This window comes from Orbicella franksi, chromosome 8 (genome assembly GCF_964199315.1).
Source record: "Orbicella franksi chromosome 8, jaOrbFran1.1, whole genome shotgun sequence".
Classification (NCBI taxonomy): domain Eukaryota; kingdom Metazoa; phylum Cnidaria; class Anthozoa; order Scleractinia; family Merulinidae; genus Orbicella; species Orbicella franksi.
Window position 1 is genome coordinate 7,611,228 of NC_138152.1, and position 19,508 is coordinate 7,630,735.

Sequence of the window (19,508 nt, forward strand, 5' to 3'; positions counted from 1 at the left end):
ATGAGTAGATTACTTTCTGTCGAGCTTGCCACGCGAGCTAAGGCTCTAGAGTGGACTGAAACAGTTTTGTTTGCTGTTATTAATATTGTCGCCCTCTTCGGCAATGTTCTAACTTGTTACGCCGCGTACAGAAACCAGAGACTTCGTACGCTTCCCAACATGTTTGTGATAGCACTTGGTGTAAGCGATATTCTCATGTCCACCTTCTGTATGCCTTTTACAGTTGTAACCCTGTTTCACGGCCAGTGGATGTTTGGCGACACTTTTTGTCGACTTCACGGTTTCGGAGTTTTGACATTTGGACTGGTGTCTCTTCAGACTATGGGATTAATTGCAATTAGTCGATACTGCCACGTTGTCAAACCAGAAAAGTACACGATGTTGTTAAAAAAACAAAGAGCTTTGCTGTACATTGCTGTTGTTTGGTGGGTAGCTTTCGTTGGATCTGTTCCTCCATTCTTATTCAAAAACGGCGGATTTAAGTTTCAGCCGGGCAAAGCGATGTGTTTGTACACATTTGAAAGCAATATTGCTTATACTGTCTTTATTGAGTGCGTTTACATCGCAGCGCCCTTAACTATAATCACATTCTGCTACGCCAAAGTCTTTAGTACTGTGTCTAGATCAAATTAACTATTATCGAACGCAAATGATCTCCAGCAACTCAGAGCGAATGTGAAAAAAGGAATAGTGACCAAGACTTTAGCATCAGTCACGGTCGGCTTCATGTGTTGCTGGCTTCCTATCTCTGTCATAGATAACATTGACGCCGCGCGCGGGGAACGCACTTTGCCGCGACAGGTGTACCTCACTTACGCTTTCTTGGTTTATCTGAGTGGCACCATCAACCCCTTCATATATGCTGCAACAAATATGCAATTCAGACGGGAATATAAGACAATTTTGAATAAGGCGATGTCTTGCTTCTGTTGAACGTAGTTTTAAAGAAGAAAAATTCCCAAGTTACGCTTCCAGAAGTTGAGATTATGATTGATGATAGTCTAGGATTCACTATTTATGTATATGGATGGCTCCTACCAGAAGACCATGAACTGTACACTACAAACTTGAGATCAATTACTAACATTACTGTGTCTGACCTCGTAAAGAGTATCAGCACACTGTCGGCTATTTGTCCTGGGGTGAAACCATCTGAATTGTCAAGCAGTATCGTGCATCACGTAATTCCGAAGTCTGTTAATCCTTTTTTTGTCAATGATGATGATGATGGCAGTTCATTTCCACATCAGGAATATTGGAGAACTCGTGGTTGTGCAGTTTTGTTTGGACATGGTGAACAGTGTTGTAGCTGTCATCAGTATTCACAGAAATCTGAACTCAGTCACAAGGCAAAACAAAAGAAACAAGCTGAGCCAGCACATCTATTTTCACCCGTCTCACAGACCGCACCAGAGCGAATTAAGCTCACGCTGCAGATGCAGAGATTCAGATGTGCTGAACTTGAGCAAAAACTTGAGGAAATGAAGCTTGAAATACAGAAATCAAGTGTTGAAATTGATCACCAGTTGAGCGAGGACATTACCAGTATTCTTGGTAAATCAGACAAGAACATAACTCCGTTTATGGATCTATTTTGGCAGCAACAGAAAAAGCTGTTGACCAGAAGCTCAACAGGTGTACCATACCATCCCATGGTCATACGCTACTGTTTATCTCTTGCTACAAAATCACCAGCCTGCTACGAAGAATTGCGCAAGAGTAATATCCTTGTCCCTCCAAGTCAGCGAACTCTCAAGGATTATAGGAACTGTATCCGCCCAAAGGCTGGATTCCAAGAAGAAGTTATCGAAGCGTTGAAAGACTCAACAAATAGCTACTTTGATGTCCAAAGATACATTGTACTGTTGTTTGATGAGATGAAGGTTATGTCAAACCTTGTTTTTGACAAAGTCACTGGAGAACTGATTGGATATCTTGACCTGGGAGACCCAGATATAAACTTTGGAACACTTGAAAAAGTTGATGAGATTGCCAGCCATGCTCTGGTGTTCTTCATCAGAGGCATTTACACTGAGCTGAAGTTCAGTCTGGCATATTTTGCTACAAATGGGGTAATCTCCCATCAGCTAATGCCACTATTCTGGGAGGCCATAGGTGTACTTAAATTAACCTGCAACCTTTGGGTGATTGCTTAAGCACCTCTGATAGAGCATCACCCAACAGGAGGCTCTATCGAATGCACAAACACCTCGATAACAATGCTGAGGATGATTTTTGTTACCGAACCATAAACTTATATGCACCACATCGGTACATATATTTCTTCTCTGATGTACCACATCTGATCAAGACCACAAGGAACTGCCTCTACAGTTCTGGACACGGATCATGCACATGGTATGTTTTGTGAAGTGATATTATTTACCATTTAGTTGGGAGCTATTATTGAAACGCAATAAATAACAATAGTGTGATTGCAATAAACCTTCACAATACTAAACTAATAGATACTGGTTGACAATATTTATATTTGTTCCTTTTTTTGTTTAGTAAACTACTGTTAGCATTACCCACTGACATTCAATTTCTATTTCACAGTGTTATTGCAATCACTCTTGCTGGGTTTTTTTATTATTAAAGTGGTTCTACTAATCTATTAGTGTGACAGTCAAATACACAAGAGTAAAAATTATTTAAAGAATACTACAAGGTGTATTATACTGTTTTCACCCTAGCACTGAAACATGTTAAAAAATTAGCATGCTTATTTGAAACATGTTTCCTCAAAACATGTTTGTTTTCTACTGTTCCCATTAGTTTTTGTTTCCAAACACATGCCATGTCATAGTTCTATTTATAATTAAAAAAATGAACCTTGAAATTGCTCTTGTATGCATTCAATGAGTTAATCTCACTTAAGAAGCCCTTCGAGAACTTGCTTTGCCCTCACCCTTGGCCACCAGCAGATGAAATCTATCCAACTTTTTAAATGCTGAATAACTATCCACTTCGTACAACTGGCCCCAGTATTATATATGAGCACTGTCATACTGTATATTAAAATATGTGAGACAATTTCTGCTTAGGTACATGTGGAATGACGGGCATTATGTGCTGTGGCAACATATAGTTCAGCTGTTTTACCAAGATGTTGAGAATGGTTTGAAGTTGATGCCTAGATTAACTTATGTTCACATTAAGCTGAATTCCTATTCAACTATGTGTGTAAGTCTGGCAGCCCAGGTACTGAGTTCTACTGTGGCAGCTGTGTTGAAGTCATTTGGTCCTCCAGATGCAACAGGTACATCAAAGCTGTGTGAAATGGTGGATTCTTATTTTGATTGTCTCAATGTGCGCAGCACAACTGAGCATCAAAGGAAGAGGAAACCATTTCTTGCACCATATAGATCAGTGGATGATCCAAGATTTCTTTGGTTGACAAATGATTTCCTTGGCTATCTGAGGGACTGGAAGGACAGCATCGCCCAATGCCCTGGTAATTTCACTCAGAATGCCAGGAGCAGGATGTTCTTATCCTGGCAGACTTATGAAGGCCTGCAGATCTCAGCCTATTCAGTTGTAGAGGCAACAAAGTTTCTTCTGAATGAAGGTGTGGAGTATGTCTTAACTGAGAGGTTCTGCCAAGATCCTTTAGAAGAATACTTTGGAAACCAAAGAAAGCTTGGAAGAAGAAATGACAACCCTGACATGAAGATGTTTGGCTACAACAACAACACCATCAGAGTACAACGTGTCGTCTCCTGTCAGTCTGGGAACACGCATGGGAGGAAAGACAAACACAGATCATGGGTCAATGTTTCAAATGACTCAGTGTCAAAGAGAAAGAAACAATGATTAACTTATACATAAGTCAAATTTATTTTATTTTACGGACAGCGCGGGGAGGAGGGGGGGGGGGCTTTTAGTCCCCACCCCCACTTTTTCACAAGGATGATGTTTCATTGTTTAATATATAGACATGTATTTTTTCTATGTAAATATTTCAACTTGCACATATGAGTGTAAACAGCCTGGTAGACAGTAGTGTAGCAGCATCCCCCCCCCCCCCCTCCCCGGCCACTTTTTCGCAAGGATGACATTTATTTGTTTTAGTATGAGGTACCAGACCTCCCTACAAACTCTCACACGCGGCCCTCGTTTTCAAGCCCCCCAGTTTAAAATGGGCTTCGTCCCTAATATTTTAAATATACATTGTGACATGTATGCTGATTGACCAGCTACTGGTATTTTTCTATGCAAATATTTCAACTTGCACATATCAATGTAAATAGTTTTTATTTTTAGTCAGTTATTGTTTTGAAGTATAAGCAAACTTGTGTTAACATTATTTAACAACAAATGCAACAGTAACTTATTACAACAAACAAATATGGACATGATTTGGTCAAGGCGTCACAATAAATAAAATTGTTTGTTGCATGGTGATTTTCACAATTTAGCTTTGCCTTTGTTGGTCATACTCATGGGAGGCTCTGCTTATGTCCCTACAAAGTGCTTTTGATTTCATTTGTTTCAATCTAATCTTATGTTTCTGGATAATATCTTTTGCAAAAGAAAATGAACGCACTTTGATATACAATTGTATGATGTTGTGCAAAACATCTTTGGCAACACTACTGTTGATTATCAGTTCAGAATTGGATAACATTGAATTGTATGCTGAGACTACTTCAACATCATGAACAGATCTTGATATAATACTATTTTGCATGTTAATAATAATATTTTGCATGTTAGTCTTGGAAGTGGCATCCCTGAAATAATGTTCAGTTCTCTCAAAAATTGATTGAGCATTTTTTGAAATTGCCCACAAACCACCACGATTTAAAGATGAAGTTAACTTCTGGTTTTCAATGTCATTCTGGTCTTCTAATTTACAAGCCTTAAGGATGGAGATCGCCTGCTCCCTTTCTGATGATTTATCAGCATGCTTGGTATGAAGTTTATGAAGCACATGACCTCCAATATACTGTAGTCCAGCTCTTTCTTCATCTGAAAGTTTAGTTAATGGGGCACAAGTATACATGCTTTCAATTTTCTCCTTGCTGTGTGCCAACATACAATCAGCAACCTTGGTAGACAGTAGTGTAGCAGCGTTCCTTGATAATCCCTCAAAATGCTTAACTGCATTCAGAGCTATGGTCGAGTACAAGGAAGAATACAATCTTTCAGCATTTCCAGACGTTATCAAGCGTTTATTTAGGTCTTCAATATCACAGAATCCAGCTGTTACGTCTTGCAGATCGTTGTTGTAGGTGTAGGATCTTAGTTCGTCTCTGATTTATTTTGGATAGATTTTGTTGGCAGCAATTTTGTGTTTAGCTTTTTCAACAATTCTTGAGTAAGCTACAAAAGTTAAATAGCTCTCTTGTCCTCCTTCTTTTTGCTTCTCGACATCTCTCGTATCTTTGTGTTTAACTGTCTTGTGTCGTTTCAGTCCGCTCTTGCTTTTGCATTTCTTGTGGCACAGTTCGTTGTGGCACGTTTGTGGCTTGTGGCACGTTTTCGAGTTGAACCTGTTGTAAACAAAAGTAACTTTCAGTTGAGAAATCAGTCATAAAACGATACTACAAAGTCTAGTTCTAAGCATAGTTAATGGAAATAAAATAAGAAACCACTTAATAATTACATCGTCAGTACAAGGATTTAGTTATAACACAAGTCGCTACAAAAAAGCAGCACCGATGATACCCGATGATACTCGATCGAGCTGAAAGAAGATGAACGTCAAAGCACAGCGCTTTTCGCTAACTTCTGGGTGGCTAAGAAAGAATATAATACTTACTTCATCTGCAGCTTCTCTAAACTGTTCATCAAGCCCTTCTTCGTCTTCCAAAATACCTAAAATAGCGTCAAAATCGTCTCCAATGGTAAACAAATCGTTCGTGTCCGCCATATTGTTTGGGAATGAACGTTTGGCGTGTGCACGGTCAACAGGGACCTTAAGCACCGACGACGACGAGCCCAGAGGACGACGACCGGAAGTAAAATTTCCCCTTACCGCGCTACTGCGCATGCTAGACTCGTCGTCCACGTAAAGCTTAGGACGTCAAAACGTCAGGTTTGCCGTCCTGAGCGAACGTGAGTAAGTATTAATCTATTAAAGCTGTGTTTCAGGCAGAAAATGTATATCAAACTATTGAAATGAAAGTTGGTTATTTATTTAATCTCTTAGCTTTGTATCAACTAGATTTTACGGCGAGTTTGGTGTGAAAATCGTTGGTAATTACCTTATTTTTTCGGCGATTTGTCCGTTGTTGAATTTGCTTGTCAGCGAAACTAGGAAATTAAATGAATTCAGAAATTGAAAAATGACTCTGTATTTCATTTCTTCTGGTTCCTATCTACATGTAGGCTTTCGCTTATGTTTTTAGGATAGAATGTTATACCGTGAAGGTCGTTTTAGATTATATCGGGCGAAAATTCGGCATCATTCATCTCTTCGAGTGAAAACCTGTTATGTTCTTCGTATGAGAAATCGGGATTTTTCGACATCAATTCCTCACGTAGGACTGAAAATGTGTTGTCATCGATAGTACCGTTTTCGTAGCTCAAGAGAAACAGGTCTTGGAGCTCGCGAAATTAAGACATGACAAAATGTTTCGATGGTTTTAGGTCCATGTTTACAAGAACTCAGCTCTGTTTACATGTACTCGCACTTGGTTTTCACGGCGTGAACGACGTCCTCGACCCAGTCCTACAACAATTTTACTCGTCGTCGTCGTCCCATTCGTCGTCGGTGCTTAAGGTCCCTAATGTCCCGTGATGGTGCAATTCAACCTCAAACGCGAAACAAAAGGCCGGCCTCTTGAAGTTTGCCGGGTTTCACAACCAGTCCCCTCCACTAACTATGAGAAGACCTGCAAGATTTCGAAACTATGTCTTACTGGAGTATTTCAGTCACAACTGAGTTCTTCAAAAGATCTCGGCAATACTTTCATCCTTTTCCAGGCTTCGTTATTGCTAAATTTAGCTTAGTGCTTTATTCAACTCCTACGGACAACGTTTTGGAATTCATTGCTATGATCTCGAAAGGGGACATACACCGATTGCAAACATGGTGACGATAGCACCAAAGCGGAGCTTTTTGGTAGCAACCGTTGCTAAGGGCTGGCCAGTTCGGTTTTCCTAGGAATTTTGCAGCTTTTGCACTTCGCAATCGGATGCAGAAATCGAAAGGAAAGCTGGTTTAAGGAGATATGTCGTCGAAATATTCCTAAGTAGATATTTGGGGAGCTGTAAAGGTCAGTATTTTTACTAAATCAGCGTTTGCATTTTCATTCTTATGCATTGTTATGCAGATTTGAGCGTTGAAAACGCAACACAATGGCGACGTATTTTATTGAAATGCATCTTTAGCTTCTACTGTACGTTGCCTGTTTTCAACGTGAGCATGGACAGACCTGTGGAAAAGATGCATGTAAACGAACTTAAAGAACTTCTTCGCAGCAAGAATGTGAGCCTCAAAGAATTAACAGTGAAGGCACAACTAGACTGTTTAAGATTTCATGTAAGCTTTCGTTGAATAAATTTTGAAACCATTTTAATAAGCCTGCGTTTAATAAGCCTACATTTTAATAAGCCGACTATCCCACGTCTGCAAAGAGTTTGGCTTGACTATCAGCATCAAAAAGACCAACATCATGGCCCAGGACACAGACTCCACTCCTGTCATGACCATCGACAGCACAACCCTTGAAGTGGTGGACTCTTTCACCTACCTGGGCTCCACAATGACCAGCACCCTCTCCCTTGATACAGAAATCAACACCAGGATTGCCAAGGCCGCTGCAGTTATGGCCAAGCTCGGCAAGCGCGCCTAGGAGAACAGCCAGTTGACGGTAAATACCAAGCTCCGTGTCTACCAAGCCTGTGTCCTCAGCACTCTTCTGTATAGCATCGAGTGCTGGACATCCCACGCCGGGCAAGAGAAGCGGCTCAACAGCTTCCATCTCCGCTGTCTCCGACGCCTCCTGCACATCAAGTGGCAGGACAGAGTAACCAATGCTGAGGTTCTTGAGCGAGCTGGCATTCCGAGCGTGTTCATGCTACTCATGCAAAGGCGTCTCCGCTGGCTCGGGCATGTGCGTCGCATGGACGATGGCCGCATCCCAAAAGACATGCTCTATGGAGAGCTACGCGAGGGATCCCGCCCTGTTGGCCGGCCAAAGCTCCGCTTCAAGGATGTTTGCAAGCGAGACATGAAGAAAGCAGAGATTGATCCAAACACACGGGAAGAAGTAGCTGACATCAGAGTGGCCTGGCGACATGCAGTATCTTCAGGAGTCGGGAGGGCTGAGAATACCAGAAATGACTAGCAGGCCTTGAAAAGAACCAGAAGGAAGACCAGGGCTGCCTCAATTGCAGCACCATCCTCCTTCGTCTGCGTTATTTGCAACAGAGACTGCCACTTTATAGTGGGACTCTATAGCCACTCGAGACGATGCTCCGCATCGACATAGCGCTACACCATCGTCTCCCGAGACGAACGGCTGCCGACGACGACGTTCGTTTCATTATTTCCTTGTATTTGATGTATTGTTGTAAGTTAATATAATATTAGTATTAGAATTTTAGGTTTAGGATCTTAGACATTTTATTGGAATTATTGTACCTGATGATTTTTTTATGGTGTATCAATAATGATTATTAAAGATCAAAAGAGAAAGAAAGATGACAATTTTAAGATAGGCGTCCTCTATTCACTTCCTAGAGCGAAAGAAGTATTTCCAAACACTTCACCCGCAGCGACGACAGGCGTTCAGCAAAATGAAAATGGCGATCAAGGGAAAGAAGCCTCTTCTGTTCAAACTAAAAAAAGTAATTCAGAAATTGTTAGAGAGAAAGAAGAAAAACTCCGGTTCTGTCCCCAAGAGATAGATATGGACAAAATTTTGGACGACTTTCCCCTATGCACGTAGAATTCTATTGTGAAGTATGTTAGAAACTCTGTTAAAAACATTCAACATTCCCCTGACTACATGGTGATGAAACCGTTTGACCGTGGTGCGAATTTTTTTTTTTTTTTTATTGAAGGATATATACCTCCGCAATGTTTTAGTCGAGCACCACAAGGGAAGCAAGACCTTTTGCTTCAGAGGCCTTTGCTATCGATGTCTGCGGAAAAATGAATCCCCGCGTAACATTAGGTTAGCAATTTCCACTAAACAACCCTATATGTCCCTGCATCATCTTGCACCTGTGTACCTGGATCTCTAGGGTTTTTATAATCATGCTGTGGGCCTAATGTATCTTGTTTCTCATTACTACATGACAAAAACGAAATCTATTCCTCACTATTAGAATTCTACTAGTATACTAATGCAAATGCTGCAATCTGATTGGTTGAGCTACTTGTATACTATGGCCATTAGAGTGCGGTGGCTGTCGGTCGTCCACGAAATGCGACGTTTTTATCGTTTTCCCGAATTGTTGGCAGAAAGTTTAGATGTAAACGGATCATTAAATTCCTGAGACGACTAAAAGAAGGATAATAAGAGTTTCTTGACCTTAAAATCATGAAATTATTGAGTTAACGGGTGCTCGCCCGTAAACACCTGCAAATTTACCAAGGACATTTCAATACCTGCGATTTTGTTATAGTGTGAAGGTCAATAATGCGTACAAAAATAATTGGAAACCGTTATTTCGTTAATTTCAGTTAGAATTCTACTAAAACAATTAGATTATTCGCTCTCGATTTCTATGAGGTGATAGTTGATTCGGCCTCATCAACTATCACCTCTCTCGAGCTCATAATCTAATTGTTAATTATTTGGTTTCCACCTCCCTTCCCCAGCAGTGGCACAAGCCTAGAGGAAGAAGCATCTCATCAGAACCATTGATGAACATGGTTTTTAAGAAACCCAAATTAGCACTTCAGTACAAACGTCACCTGGCATTTCTTGTTCATTGTATCGTGCAATTAAGACAGCCCCAAAGATTGAAAGTTTCAAAGCCCATTTGCAAAAGTTGAGCAAGAATTGTGGGCGCAGTTCGTACATGAATGCTGAGGGTGAAAAAGTACCCACCAGAGTTAGGCCTGCACCCTTGGGAGGATATTTCAGCTATCAAATGGCACCCACTGAAGGAAACTTCAAAGTTGCATGCAATGTTGACTTTTCCAAGCAACGTAACAGTGACAGTGTTCCCATAACAATTTATCCATCTTTACCAGTATCTTATTTTTCCCCCTGTTTATTGTCACATAGTGCCCTTCAGAACATCAGTAATTTTATGCTTCCTTGAAAATAAGTGAACAGGAGGATGCTGTTACACTCGGTATGAAACACAAACACAACGCAACAATAGCCGATGGTGGAGTGAAAGCAGATCCAGATCGACAGCTTCAACATTTGGAAACATTTTAAATCGAAAATCTATCAGTAATTCTTTTCTTAAGGGGCTTGTTAGGGACATGAATACCTATGGAAACCTAAGAAATTTGCCAGAGCCCTTGTTAAACGGTATTGAACATGAATGTAAAGCCCACCTGATGAGACAAAGGACACCCAATAGGAAATTGCTGAAATTAAATGCCCCTGCAAACACCGAAATGTCATGCCCAAGACAGCATGTGCTGGTGATAGTCAATTTAATCTGCAGCTGAATGATGGCTTCCCAGTTTTAAAGACAAACCACAAATCCTATTATCAGGTTTAAGGGCAAATGCGAATAACAGAGGCAAGGTGGTGCGACTTTGTTACCTACATATTTCAAGGGATGGTCATTAAACGTATTTACTATAATGCAGACTTTGTTACCACTATGTTGGTAAAATTAGAACACTTTTTCTTTAAGCACTTTACTACGTATTTGTTCGGTTGTTCCAGTTGAAGTGTGTGCTGTCCCAACAACTGGCATAGTCACTGTTATGGCAACATTAGCAAGCGGTATCAGTGGATGACAAATTATTTCTACTTACTAAAGTAAAGTTTTAAAAGGACACCTCCCTGATATTTAGTGATGCAAGCCACCTACTAATTATTACAAACAGTCCACATTTGAGTCAGACTACCAGCTAAAAACAGTGGAATAGCTTGATCAAAAATGTAGAAGTTTTTCACCTTGTTTATGGCACTTTCTACATGAATTCGCTCTGATGCTATTTCTTGAGTGGTAATGACTTTTAAAAGGGTCTGTTGACTTCGCAAACCAATAAACGGGGGGATGTTTAGGCCGCCAACACCAATAGGTTCAAAGAGGTCTTTACATATTTTATGGCTCTTGTACTGTGCAAAACTAAAGAGGATGGGCTCTAACACTTGATCTCTGTTCCATCAATAATGACCCTTGTTTTGGGGTATTTGTCCTTGAATGACTGGGGCTTTGCCTTGTCTGTTTTCTGTCTGTCCTACCAAATGTTGAGGTAGCCCAATTTTAAGTACGAAAAATTGACCCAGGAAATGCAGATCCTGTTTGCTGTGGAAACATGCACTCTGAATCTGTGGGCCAAATCAAGTTCAAATAACGCAAGCCTCATTCTGACAGGGACCATAAAGAAGTCATCCAGGGTACTGAGTTTTCGATGCCCTGGCACCAATCCACATCACTTGATACTGAAAATTCTAAATCTTCTGTAGTGCTGTTAGCATAAACAATGTTCTCACCATTCTCACCTGGGTTTAAAACAACTTTTAGCAACCAGAAGGGTTTTATAATTTGGAAATCCCGTGTAAAAATTGATGTCCGAATCAGAGTCTTTAAATCTTGTCATTCCAAACAGGCTGTTGAGAAGCTCGTCGACGTTCTCCAAAGGATGCTTAATTTCTAGCGGTAGAGACTTTATTTGTTTTTCTAGCTTTGCAATATATATATTAACGTGCGCGCAAATCGCTGATTTCGTCCGAAGCGGAGGATCGCTGTTTTCGCTCACGCTACGGAAGATTGGCATCTCAACTGCTGAAGAGGGATGTTGCGACCGCTTACGTGACGCCTTCCTTTTAGGAGATGCTGCATCATCTATTAAATATCGGCGACCTGTCAAACTTTTACAAGAAACAGTTGGCTTAAAATGTAACGAACAGATCTTAGTTCGTTCTGGGGAGATACATCCCGCCAAATTTTTATAAGTCAAGCCTAAAACGAAAATAGGATGAATGAACAACGACAGCAAGAAACAAAACAAAACAAAACAAAACAAAACAAAACAAAACAAAACAAAACAAAACAAAACAAAACAAAACAAAACAAAACAAAACAAAACAAAACAAAACAAAACAAAACAAAACAAAACAAAACAAAACAAAACAAAACAAAACAAAACAAAACAAAACAAAACAAAACAAAACAAAACAAAACAAAACAAAACAAAACAAAACAAAACAAAACAAAACAAAACAAAACAAAGCAGAGCAAAGCAAAACAAAACAAAACAAAAGAAAACAAAGCAGAACAAAGCAAAGCAAAGCAAAACAAAACAAAACAAAACAAAACAAAAACCAGTTAATTATTAGAAAAGGAGGGAGAGTAGTCATATTATTAAATAATATCGAAAGTGAAAGAAGAGCTGGTAGCGTGGCCGAGTGGTCTAAGGCGCTGGTTTTAGGCACCAGTCATTTCGATGGCGTGGGTTCGAATCCCACGGCTGCCACATCATTATCTTTTGTGAAAAGTCACTAGCCAAACTTATCTCTAAAAATCTAATAAACCTGTAGAAATATTGTCGTAATATACACAATGATGCCTTTAAAAACTTTAGCACTATAGAAGGAAATTTTTCTCCCTACTCATTGTCTCGTAATTATGCTGCAATACATTTTGCACCGAAAGCTACCCATTGAAACACCCCTTTTGATGAACACGTCTAGCAACGCTTTAGTTACAGGAAGCATTACATAAAGTCAAGAGAAAAAGTTCAAAAGTAAAAAAAAAGTAAAAATACGAAGTGCAATCAAGGTTCACTCTATGGGTAAACAATTATTACTGCAACGAAAACCTTGGGAAATACTCAAAGAATTTTTTCGAAGGCGTTTAAGGCAGCGTCTCGCGCAATTTGTCTTGCGATTGGGCAACAAAATTCCCTAGCGTATAACAAATCTTTATAAGATCTTTGTATTATTTTAATAAGCAAAAACCATCAAATCCTACTTTCGTATACAGGCATACCGTAAACTGCTGCTTATAAAGCCCTCCGGGTATAGGCCCATCTACCAACAAAATGACCAAAACATACATCCGGTTATAAGCCGCCACCACCCCCCCCCCTCCCCTCCGGACATAACTCCCCTCTAGCTTTCCTTGTTTTGCATTCTTTTTTATTATGATGTTTTAAAGCTTAATTACCATTAAATGAAAAACATGTTTCCATCAACATGTACAGCTATAGCTCATTTCGAAACCGTTTTTTTTTTTTTTTTAAATTCCGGTTGTAGCCCCCTCGGACATAAGCCCCTCCGTTTATCAGTTCATCTAAAAGCCCTTACGAAGTTGTAGAAGCCCTGGGCTTGTAAGCGGCCAGTGGTGGATCCAGATCTTGAGCTAAGGGGGGCTGGGGAGGGGGGTTGCTTGGTCTGTCGGCTTTTCTTCTCTCTGCGATTTTTTCTCTTTATACCCAAAGTAAAGAGGGGAGGGGGAGGCCTCCCCTAGATCAGTTTACGGTATTTAAAGATGCAATAAAATAATAAATAATGCATGATTAAATGTATCAGAGGATAGAGTGAGAGAAAGTGTCTTGACTGACTTTGAACGCGATGTTGCCAGTAAGTCTTCATGTGTTTGCTTTCTATCTTTCTCTCCTTTAAAATGGCCATGGCTATAGAAACTACATTTTAAATTGTGGTGTTTGGTTTTACACTGGGTGAACTTGTAATCTCGCTAATTAGGCAACTGAAAAGTGGACAATTATTTCCGGCTAGATAGTCTCATTATACGGGGATAATCTTGTAAAACAAGCTAACACAGCGTCTAGATTATTCAGGGCACTACTTAGTTTGGAAATATGTTTCAATAATTTCAAACAGTGGCTCTGCTGCTTAACGCACCAATCTTTATTTCATGGCAGGTGTTATTTTTATAGTATTGCTAACTCGTTAAATTTTGCGGTTTAATTTAATTGCGCGAAAAGTAAATACAGGAAAACAAAGCTCTTTCTTTGTTTGATTAGTAGTGACGGGAAGAGGATATAAAATGAAAATATGACGGAAATTCAGAACTTTTCTAGAACCTTGTGTTTGCTCCGATCCAAAGACAGACAACGATATTACACCATCGTATTCTTCTGTTTCAGTAACAAAAGATTCTCCTTCCTTTTAGCTTTGCAATGGAGAGAGTCTTTGAGAAATCACTGTGTCTTGGAACTGGAATACCTTTTGCGCTGCTGTCAATAGTCATTTCTGTTCCTAATGCAATTGTGTTGACCGCGTTGTACAGAAATCCTCTTCGCTGCTTCAGGAAAACGTTCTCGATAGTTTTGGTGATCATGTCAGCGGTTGATCTGTATGTTGGAATCGTGGTTTGCTCCTCAGAGGCAATAACTCGATTTTTGTGCGCTTTTGGTGATAAAAAAATCATACAAGAAGGCGACATTGCTAGAATATTGGGTTACATTGGAGTTAACAGTTCTATTCTGTTTGTGGCGGCGATGTCAGTGGATCGCTTCGTGGCTGTAGTGGTTCCTCACTTCTATCTTCACACAGTAAAACCAAGGAAACTTGCTTTATGCAACACAAGCATAGTGGTTTTTTCATCGATTTTTGCCTCAATCCAACTGACTGGAATTCCAATTGATGTTTACCTTCTAATAGATATACATTTGCACACGACATTTCCTCTTGTGACGACCATTTTAGCCTACATGGGGATATTCTTCGTTTTAAGAAAACGCTCCCGAGTTGATTTTCAAAGGCAAACATCCATGCCCAGCAACCCAACACTTCTCGATAGGAGACGATTAAAAACTGCCCAAATGGAACGAAAAATTGCTACAACTTCGTTCCTCAGTTTACTTTTCCTAATTATCTCAATCATCCCATATTTTGTAGCAATTCTTCTGGAAGCAAACTGCAATGGTTGCCGTGGTGAAAACTGGTTGTTCGCGCTCAGAGAGTCACTATCAGTATTTCTTTTTCTTAATTCGGTCGTTAATCCTTTCTTAACTGCATTTCGTATCAATGAATTGATGCATTGATTTCCGTAAAGATTGTCCTTGGTCTAAGAAATCAGCATGGTTTAAGTAGTTCTGGTAGTTTTTTGCCGCCAACCTCAGTAGGCAATGTTGTTTCTTTGTGAACAATATGTTAATCAAGGATTTACCGAAAAATGTCCGTCAGCTGCGTGGCACTTGGGTAAAGACTTGCATGAAAGTGTTCAATAAGAATAATCACGAATAAAAATGCCATATATCGGGTAAAGTTCCCAGACGTTTCGGGATTGGCCCTTCAGCAGTGGAGAACCATCTTCGTTGAAATCAGTGCAGCGTTTGCATACGCCATGGATCTGAAATTGAAATTAAAAAAAGTAAGTCGGAATTTAGGCCGCGCAGATGACTGGTGGCGAGTTTGAAAATCAAGCGCAACTCCAGCCGCTTTTGTTGGGAGGTCACGCCGCGGAGCAAAATTCCACGAACAAAGACATCGTCAATAGAATGTCCAGCTGCGTTAAAATGCTCAGTGACGGGAAGACCAGACAGGTTTTTCTCGATGCTCTGAAGCCGCGTGAGTATTAATCAGTTGATTTGGGAAGACTGGTAAAATGTGAACGACAAACGACCATTAAAACCTCTAACTGCAGAAAATACGAAGCTAAGTGGACCACTCTCTGCATTTGCGATGCGTAAACAGTTAATTTTTTTTTCCCTTTGGTACTCTTTTGCACAAATGTTGCAATGCCTGTTTTAATATTCCTAATAACGAATGTGGCCGTGGTGCCGTGTTTATTATTTCTTTGAGTTTCTGTACTTCATGTTGTAATTATTTTTTGCATTGCCCTTCTGTGTAATGTAGCCTAAAATCTTTAGCGATATAACGTAATTTACGTTAGTTTTAGTGCTAGTTGTTCGTGTGCGTTATTTTTAGTGGTGTGGTTGTTAATTTCTTCTTTTGGTTTTTGCTTTAAAAAGGTGATAAAAAACATTGTAAGCAGTGTACTATTAAGAATTTATTGTATTAGCATCAATTTTGTAAGCAAGCAGGTTAAATGAAAATATTGTAAGTAATGTAGAAGTCAAATTGTCCTTTAGTTTGTAGTAGTTTGTATTGTAAGTAGGGCAGCATATAATTTATCACGCTGTTATTGTAAGATAGTTGTGTGCTGGCATGTAGATTCGTTGGTATGCAGGTTACGTTATTATGCTAAGAATCGAACATTTAAGGAGTTTGTCTGTTAGGAGTTGTCACTCGACGACATCACCGCTTTAGATCGCTTCATTCTAGAAATTTTGTTGTAGTAAAGTTTACGTGTTTTTGTTTAGTACATTTGTTGTATTTATAACTATCCTAGGGCCACTTACGTTTATTTATTTATTTATTTTTTATCAATAAACGAGATGCACCCCCCACCCCACCCCCACCTATGCGACTGGTGTTTTCTTACTTGTACTAAGTTAGAAATTATTTTGGTTTCGTTTCACTGCAGAGTGATTAGACAACAAAGTTTTTTGTTGTGTGTCAATAAATAAATGCTAAAAAATAAAAACCAAAAAAGTTGGACTAAAATCCATGCAGAAGCTAGATTAAAAAAAAAAAAAGAACTTTTTGGACAAATGCACGAATATTCTTTGTATTGAGGAAACGATCCCGAATCGATTTACAGAGGCAAACCACTATGCTTAGGAACCAACCGGTCAAGAGTTTCGTCGCAAAATGGAGCAAAACCTTGTAAGAAATTCGTTTCAAAATAAGATAATTTAGTTTGTGTGTAAACTTGCCCCTGATTTGTCCCATTTGGACTGATCTATGCACCCACCTTAGCCTCTGATCAGTCTCTCTTGTTTTCGGATCTTTTTTGCGCAATCATTGCTGCAAGAGCCCTGTTGCAAATGCCTTGTCTGCGAGAGCGCCTTGTTTCAGCCGCGGAGTATCTCACGAGAGCGGCCAAGCCGCAGTTCTCGTGACCGCGCCGCCAAAACAGAGCACCCTCTAGCGAAATCCCGTCAATCGCGTTGGATGATAGAAAATATTAAACAGTAATACGTGGCCTCATGGTTAGTGCGTTCGACTCCGGATCGAGCGGTCTGGGTTCGAGCCCTGGCCAGGACATTACGTTATGTTCTTGCGTTGTGTTCTTCTTCGCCTGCCACCCAGGCGTGTACGTGGGTACCGGCGACTTTAATGCTGTGGGTAACCCTGCGATGGACTAGCATCCCATCCAGGTGGGAGTAGAAATATTCCTAGCTCACTTCATGCTACGGAAACCGGGATAAGCTCCGACCTGATGGGCCACTTGACTCATATGCAGACTTTACCTACCAATACGGATTTACTGTGCGCATTGAGGATTTTAACTCTGTTGATTACCTCAACGAACACAAGCAGTGAATTAAATAACAATTGCCTTCCTTTAAGAATGGAAGCCTTTCTTATCAGCGCTGATTTCTTAGGGGTGAGAACTCCGAGATAAAGGCGACTAAGGTGATCATCCTCACAGTTATCCGGGTACCTTTTAGGAAAAGCTTGTCAGAGAGTGTGAAAATCGAAGCTATCGTCTGTAATGCTATCTAAAGTTTAGAACATTCTAGTAAACGGTAAATAATTAGTAAATAAATAAAATATTAAAGGGTAAACTGACTCTGAACCACGCCCTCAAAAACAAATGTTTTTACTTGGTGTTTATTGCAGCAATTAGGATTTGTTGATCAAAATTCGTTACCATTATCCTAGTCTTTTTCACTTCTCCCTGAGTTCTCTCCTTGTAGATTGTCGGCTTATCCATCATCTTGGACTGGATATCTGTTTTGATAAACACAACTACCATATTCCCTGCAGGCGCTTCTCTTAGAGGGAATTGGCCCGGCCTTGAGAATTTCTGTCATAATACCGAACTTCAATGCCATATGTTTCCTCGACTGAATTTAACCTACAACTTACAAATAAATTTTGATCTATCACTATTTCAGTTCAAATACACTATTACTGCATGACTGGACGTCAATTTTCGTCGCTGCGCCGTCATCACTTCGATTTGCCCGAGACGCATTTCTTGAAAGGTTTCCATTGTTTACTGCTAAAAAAACTAATCGTTTCTGAAGCGATCCGTGATCTACAGTTAAACTTAAATAGTTAAGCCAGCTGTTAGCATCTTTAAGAGTGGTTTTCACTTGAGAGTCGTGAAGGAATTGGTTTTGCATTACAACGCTAAACGATTGGATTAAAAAAAACTCGCCCCACTTTTTCAAATTAAGAACGTAAATAACAGATGTTTTGAAACTTCAAAACGCCATTGAGGTCACTGAGAAACGAAAACGTCACTAAATATCTAGCCTTTCCATGTAATTATCTTTTTTTTTTACGATAACTGCAGAGATTCTCGCGCTCATTGGCTAATTATCATGGTCAATAATCGGACAGACACATGAATTTATAATTTATGCAATGCGTCAAGAACGAGAGCGGACAATTTGACAATTTGTTATCGTAAAAAACAATTAACGTCAGTTTTTCATGGGTCTGTCCTATTATCGACATTGAATGTCGTCATAACATTGTCAAAGTAGTCTGCGGATCCACAGCTACTTTGACAATGTTATGACGAATTCATGATCAATAACAGGACAGACGCATGAAAAACTGACGTCAATTTGTTAAGTTTACGTAGTTTATATGAAATACATGCGAAATAATTTTTCTTTTTCTTTTGAATTTCTTTCCTATACGTTCCCTCTTATTGTTTTTAACATGAGAGAATAAAAGTCATATCTTCTAACAACCGTGCAATTTTTTTTTATATAGACAAACTGACTGTTGCAACAACCAACCGTGAAAAAGTGGTAAATGACGTCATCAATATCCTCACAAGCGAGGATATGGAAAATACGCCACTTGGGTCCCGAATGTAGTTTGAGCGAGTGGTTTATTTTCCAGTAAGTAAAACACTCGTGTTCATATAATAAATCGTAATTATTACTAAACTGAATAATGAAGACATCTTCTCATTCCGTATATACTACTGTAGTTTCATTTCTTTTCAAAGTTCATCCTGATAGACTTCCTCAAAGGTAACTGATCCACATTGAATGAGCTATTAGCAATAATCACCTTGCGCCATTATGTAAGCCTATAAAAAGCAGGCGCTCGAGTAACAATAGGAACCGAGTTCTAGTTGACGCGCGTGTAGAGGTCGAACGAATCCGCTGCACGAGAGGTCCACAAAAATTATTGTTAGTTCCGTTATCAGCATGAAAATTTCCCACTGGCTGAGAGCGACCAAAGGAAATAATTCAAGACTTCAATGTCAGACTAGTCGCGTAGGCCTCATAATTTGTAATGAAAAACCCGTTTTGTTCAAAACTCTTTCATACCCAGTTGCGCGCAATTTCGGTCGATTAAATAGAATTTTAGCACAAGGGTGCTGGGGCGACAAAAATACTTGCC

At 39.7% G+C, this 19,508-nt stretch overlaps 1 protein-coding gene, 1 non-coding gene and 2 pseudogenes across 3 annotated transcripts; 3 read left to right on the plus strand and 1 right to left on the minus strand.

The window, feature by feature from the left end:
- LOC145495538 (melatonin receptor type 1B-B-like) lies at positions 1 to 933 on the plus strand (annotated as a pseudogene).
- A 3,484-nt stretch (positions 934 to 4,417) lies between these two features.
- On the minus strand, positions 4,418 to 6,735 carry LOC145495499 (uncharacterized; annotated as a pseudogene). The gene is made up of 2 exons (XR_014050431.1): positions 5,768 to 6,735; positions 4,418 to 5,498 (listed from the first exon to the last, which is right to left on the minus strand). The product of XR_014050431.1 is annotated as an uncharacterized LOC145495499 (transcript).
- Positions 6,736 to 10,825: 4,090 nt separating this feature from the next.
- LOC145495546 (uncharacterized) lies at positions 10,826 to 16,669 on the plus strand. Its single transcript, XM_081475187.1, has one exon. It carries the CDS (start codon positions 14,243 to 14,245, stop codon positions 15,107 to 15,109), a length of 867 nt encoding a protein of 288 aa, XP_081331313.1. The 5' UTR covers positions 10,826 to 14,242; the 3' UTR covers positions 15,110 to 16,669.
- Trnal-uag (transfer RNA leucine (anticodon UAG)) lies at positions 12,493 to 12,574 on the plus strand. The gene has a single exon. It is a non-coding gene; the product is annotated as a tRNA-Leu (tRNA).
- Positions 16,670 to 19,508: the final 2,839 nt, after the last annotated feature.

Coding starts and splice junctions, on each gene's coding strand:
- LOC145495546 (XM_081475187.1), top strand. CDS start 14,243: ATGGAGAGAGTCTTTGAGAAATCACTGTGTCTTGGAACTGGAATACCT.